Below are 6,188 nucleotides of genomic sequence, written 5' to 3' on the forward strand. Positions count from 1 at the left end.
AAAAGTTATGATACACATGGAATGATCAAATCTGTAGGAAAGGTTATCATTATGCATCTCAAAATAAAAGACCTCGAAAAGTTAGAAGTCTATCTTTCAATAATTGTCATAATTTTCAACCAGTGTGCATTCATCCATTCGCAAGACACATTAAAATAAACCCTTGGGGTGGGAGAAATTAACACAGTTGCGACATGCTAGTTGTTAGTAGCATTCTGAATGAACAAAGTCGGGCTCGTTCCAGAATTTAGTTGTAGTTGTAGTAAGCCAACTCACAATTGCCAATAACTAGCTAGTATTGTGTGTACCTACACAAAGCATTATCGACTATCGACTGATTGGTCCTTTCCGCCTTGAGTCTAACGTATTAACCACTCTACCAGGAACTCAGGAAAAAACCTTGGACTAATTATAAAATCAGTCTATGCCCCTGCCAAAACAATTATTTAACTTACTGTATCCCAACTAGCATTTGCTTCCTCTTTGAGAAAATGCAACTGAACCAGAGTTTGTTCATGAGGGTGACAACAGGTAGCTCGGGTCTCAGGCCTCCTCCATGCATCAACAAGTAAGATTTAAGTGAAGCGTAGAGAGCATTACCTGGTGGAAGATAAAACAAATTAATCAGATACATATATATAAGATGTTGCCTTAATTCATTACACATTCTAGAACCATAGTTACGTTAACTGTTGTGGTATTAGTCGTAGTGATGATAGTGATAGTGGCACTGTAGTGTGGGAGTGGTAAATTTTATAGGCTCAATTTTATCTGTTTGGATAACTTGGACTGTACCATTTGATAGAGCATTAAAAGACCTATATTTTGAAATGTGGTTTGTAGAAATGCGTGCATAAATAGCGGAGATATCTCAGCTTTGCTAAGGCACGACTCTTTCACTTTCACTCAAAACGAAAGTCAACGGTCACATACACATCACAGAGAAATGAGAATCGAGAAAATGAAACACGATTTCAGCCAGATATCAAAGTCCCTATTTAAAAAAAAGCATAAGTCAAGCATTTCGTAAGAGAAAACCGTTATACCTAACACTACTACTAAAAACAGTCTGCTTTCAGACTATAGGTCATGATAGACACAGATTTTGTTATCAATATCAACATCAAAACATTCAAAGTTTACAATAAGGGGAATTCCCTTCTGAGATTGTTTTGATACTAAAAATAGAACACTTCATTTTTCTTCCCCGCTGACTTTCAAAATATAGAGTGATTTATTTTATCTCAACAAGACAAATTGATAGCTTAATAAACAAAATTTTATTTTAAGATGATAAAAATAACCAAGATGTCATAAAAATAATTAAATAGTAAAAAGAAAAGTCGAGTCGAGGAGGAAAGTTTTTCTCACCTCAACCCGGCTGATACTACAGTCCGGCTTCACCTCTACATTTAGTTTCAAATAATAAATTAAAACATTACATTCAATAAAATTGACAAGAATATTTAAATACTTACGTATCGTGATAAATGTGTTTTTTTTCCAGCTGATGATACGTTAGTAGCTGAAGAACATTCCGATAATTCCTTGTCGACCCCGACGGGCAGATCGGCTGATGGAACAGCCATAACAATGGCCGCCGCCGTGTCGTTGGTCGCTGGACTAGTTGCTCAAGTCACGTCAGAAAATATTAATTTACTTTATCGTGGGCTTTCCATTGTTTTCAATTTTTGAAAAATATTAAAGAAGGATAATTAATTTATAGAAATGATTCACGTTTTTTCAAAATCTCCACCGTATTCATGAAGAAAAATCCAGTTTTCGTCTTTACACCGTCTTTACGTACAGAAGAAAGAAAACAACGAAAATAAACGTGGTATCCCGTTGTAGATAATTTTCTTCCGTTTCCTACGAAAAAAAACCGCAAGAAAATCGGTTGAACCACGACAAAAAAAATTAATTTTTTAGCGAGCCGTGTCATTTTCGAAAGTCGATCTCGGGGAAAAATATTGAAGTAATTCGGAAAATTTCACTTTTTATTTCAATGAATCGTAGATTGCATAATTGTTTTTTTTAACTTACGTTTATCTTATTTTATAAAGCAGATATTAAATATTACGGTGACATCAATTTGGTTCTGCTCAGATAAAATTGAAGCTGGCGCTGAATTAATTAAAATCTCAAAGTTTTCATTCTCATTCGCTCACCCGGCATTGTCCACCGGAATTAGGGTCGGTTTGGAATACCTACTTAAGGCCTCCTCGTCGTGGTGGACAAATTCCTGAAGAAATAGGCAGTAATTGCAGTAAGTTTGATTTTATCATTTTCATTTTGCTTTTCTAACCACTCAAACCAAAAGGAATATTATTACCTCTTGAATGCTTGTCAACTTTTACATGGCATTCAAATGCTCAATTGAGGGTCCCTTGAGATCAGTTGATAGAGTTGTGGCCTATCACACAGATATCCCGGGTTTGATTCCAGGTTCAGGCAAAAAAGACATTAGAATTTTTTCCAATCCCCCTACCTATCCAGCAGAAAGTGGGTAGCTGGATATCATTAGACCTATTGGAAATGGGTGTAAAGTACTTTTCAAAAGACCAGTGTCCTATCCAAAGCGTAACAAGAAATTGCTACTAGTCAGCTCCGAGCTACAGGGTTAGGCTCTGGTCTTATTGGCATGAAGTCCTTTAAGGAGTTACGTATTTGAATGCCTGTTTACTCACATTAAAGATAAGAAAAAGAAAGTAAGTCATTACAGGCCTAATAGTAGCTCATTTTGGTTTCTAATAATGTGTATTACTATTACATTTCATATAGTCTATCACTAACAACTTTCCATCGGTTCTTAATTAACTTTGGACAATCCAGCTGGGTTGTCATAGAGTGAGCCAAAAATATCTTATTTTCCCCTCATTAATGAGAAAGTTCACTGCCAGGCCAAACAACCAGCAGTGCTCTGCAACAAAGATGAAAAATTATTGTTGATAATCTTATCATAGAAATCATATCCTTTCTTTTAGATACTGCATTTTGAAATGAAATAATCTTTTTATCTCTCTCTTTTTCTCTTTCTCTCTCTCTTCCTCTGCCTCTCACAATATTGAGTTTAGAATGATGGCATTGCTCTTTCATTTAGTCTGTAACATAAATGAAGATGGTGGGGGTCAGTTATAGAAAAGAGTTTTGATTATTGTACTTTCATCTCCTTGATTTAATTCTCTAACCAAGTTAGTTTTCAAAGACATAACCAGACTATATGGTTAGAGAATTACATCTACAATATATCTGATGTTTGCTTCTCTGGAGTAAAGAGAAACTTCATTTCAATTTTGCACACATGTTTTGATATATACTTTTCATGGTCATTTCAGAAAAGGACAGTGAAGACGAATATGTCCCCGAAGGCCCAAGAGAGAGTGCTTCTAGCTGCAAAACAGACAGCGATCCAGAGGATACTGATGACAAAGGTAAATAACCTGTGATGAGGTGTTTTTAGTGAAATAGAAAAGATACAAATACAATGCCGAATTAATTCTGTCTTCAGAAGAAATATGCGATACATCATGTTCCGTTTTAAAAATGTTGCTGTTTGGGGAATAGTGAATGACGCATTGGACAATTAACTAAAATATCACAAATTTGAGTATCAATTTGTTTACAGTGGAAGTCGCATTCAACGAGGTCTTTGGGACAGGGCCCTGACCTCGTTGAATGCGACCTCTTGTTGAATGCGACTTTGTCCTAAACAAGGAATATAAATAATGAATCAGTATGAAAAAGTTAGATTTATGATTTAGCTTCCTTGACGAGCACATTACGGCACCGGGATTCTTCTGGGGTTGTTTCTTTTCATTTTAAAATTTTATTTATTTACATATTTTTAAAAAAAAAAATTTTGCATTTCAATGCATGTATTTTATTAATAAGATTAGCCCTTGTCCTTTATTCATACAAAACTGAGACCATCACAATTAACACTAAGTCTGTGTGATGAAATCTTAGCTGCGCATGACCTAACCATGGCACTACACGTCACATGTCTGCTGCCAGCATCTCCTCATTCATCGAAGTAAATACACCTACCCATCCTCTCCTCGCCTCACAATTTCTACCAACCCACTCCATAGAGGGACTACATGTTGTCTATGACCGACTCACCTCTTGCCTTACACATAGGAATACCTACCAGATAAAATTCTACACGACACACGGCTGAGTAGCATCGTACTACTGTAAACCACGCACTACACATTGGACAACATGAGACGTTCGTTTTGTGGAGGCAAGCAAACAGTGACGTTCAAATGAAAGTTGTGCCACTCTGTGGGTAGCATTGCTCTGGCCTGAAGCCAATGGTCTGGCCTAAATGACCTCGTTGAATGCGACTTTAGGAGCTAGGATGCTCGTTGGATGCGTTTTTATTTACTAAGAAAATATAGGGCCGGGAATCGGGGATTTCTGAATCCCTCGTTGAATCCGACTTCTCGTTGAATGCGACCTCGTTGAATCCGGTGCCCACTGTATTGAGTTAGAAGAATCTTGTACATTATGTTAGATAATTGATATCTTTTTTGTGTTAAAAATGTCTTAAAAACCTGAAAATTAAACCCAACAAACTGTTTTGAAGATACAAGCAAGCATCATTCCCTCTTACAATCTTATTTCAGAAATGGACAGTGAAGACGAATATGTCCCTGAAAGCTCAGGAGAGAGTTCTTCTAGCTGCAAAACAGACAGCGATCCTGAGGATGCTGATGACAAAGGTAAATAAGAACCTGTGATGCTTTAGATTTAAAATCCAAATACAATAAGCAGGAATATACTCTAATTTACCCATAATAGTACGTACTTTGATCCCTTGAAACCTGTTTGTAACTCATTTTATACTGTGACAACACTGGTGCAATCCCACATGTCACACAGATGTATGGCCTTGAGCATTAGTTGTATTGCATGGTTATTACCAAATTGTTTTATGAAGAGAAGAATGATTTTTTTTTAATGCCTTGAGATAGTCTACTATTCTATCCAAATGAGTCAGTTGTAACCAGTCATGTTAACCTACAAAATTGAGACAGCACTTTTTTTTGGTGAAATATTTCACCCCGAGAAGGGGAAATGATTTTTTGGTTTTCCGTGAACCATATGTCGTTGTAAGAGCAGCGGCAGTGTGTGCAAATAACCTCTCCCAAGGTTCAATTGCAGTGCCAAAAGTGGGACTCGAACCCAGATCTCCCATATCACAGTGCAATGGCTTATCCGCTCGGCTATTGCGACACACTTGGGGTCTACATGGTATGCATAAGTACTTTGAATTGCACAACAGCAAGTGAAGTCATGTTTTTTATTTTTGCATTTTCAGACCCCAATGAACACCAAAGAAGTCCTACAACTGCAAGTCTAGTTTGTGTTGCAGAGAGTGAGGTAGAAAGTGGTAGCGAGTCTGTCATCATCCCTCTCCCACAGCTCGATGATCAGGAGGCTGACCTTCCACAGAAAGCAGATGACATGACTGTGCAGAAAATGGTGCCAGGAGGATCGGGGGGTAAAAGAAAATGGGACAAACGACACTCTTGTTTGTATTGTGGTAGACTTTATGCTAAAATGGCTAGGCATTTAGAAAGTGTACATAGTGGGGAAATTGAAGTGGCAAAAGCTTTAGCCCATAAAGTAGGTACCAAGGACAGAAAGAGGGAATTGCAGTTATTGCTTCATCGTGGGGATTTTAAACACAACAAAACAGTGATAGATGCAAAAAAAGGTTTTTTGATTCCGGCTAGAAGGCAACCAATAACTGACAACTTAGAGGCTTTTACAACCTGTGAAAAATGTTTTGGACTTTTTCTAAGGAAGGATTTATGGCGTCACAAGAAAAAATGTGCTGCCTTCAATAATGAAACCAAAAGCTCAAAGAAAAATACAAATTTTCTTTTACTTTCAAGTAAACAGGAAGACGATAATAGTGATTTTGAAGAAAAGATTTTAAACACAATGAGTTCCGATAGGATCTCCCTCCTTTGTCGCCATGACAGTGTCATTTTGCAGTATGGGAAAAATCTTTTTTCTAAATTTTTAGACCAGCCACATCAATACCAGTACATAAACAAAAAATGAGAGAAATTGGCCGTTTTTTGAATGAAATGAAAAACGAATGTGAAATTGAAAATATTACACAGTGCATTGACCCCCTGTTATTTTCAACTGTTGTCAAAGTTGTCAAAGTT

General features: G+C 36.9%; 1 protein-coding gene across 2 annotated transcripts; it reads left to right on the forward strand.

Moving 5' to 3' along the window:
- Positions 1-594: 594 nt before the first annotated feature.
- Positions 595-6,141, forward strand: LOC144961921 (uncharacterized). 2 transcript variants are annotated; one of them, XM_078894945.1, is made up of 4 exons: positions 595-2,266; positions 3,336-3,431; positions 4,632-4,727; positions 5,327-6,093. In XM_078894945.1, the coding sequence occupies exons 3-4, from the start codon at positions 4,634-4,636 to the stop codon at positions 6,076-6,078; spliced, it is 846 nt and encodes a 281-aa protein (XP_078751071.1). In that variant the 5' UTR covers positions 595-2,266; positions 3,336-3,431; positions 4,632-4,633; the 3' UTR covers positions 6,079-6,093. The 2 variants fall into 2 exon arrangements, with proteins under 2 accessions (XP_078751071.1, XP_078751070.1); XM_078894944.1 differs by lacking the exon at positions 595-2,266 and having other exon boundaries at positions 2,273-3,431; positions 5,327-6,141.
- The last annotated feature ends 47 nt before the right edge of the window (positions 6,142-6,188 follow it).

The sequence above is a fragment of the Berghia stephanieae genome, unplaced genomic scaffold (genome assembly GCF_034508935.2).
Source record: "Berghia stephanieae isolate SIO BIC M18660-M18661 unplaced genomic scaffold, UCSD_Bste_1.3 scaffold4921, whole genome shotgun sequence".
Lineage (NCBI taxonomy): Eukaryota > Metazoa > Mollusca > Gastropoda > Nudibranchia > Aeolidiidae > Berghia > Berghia stephanieae.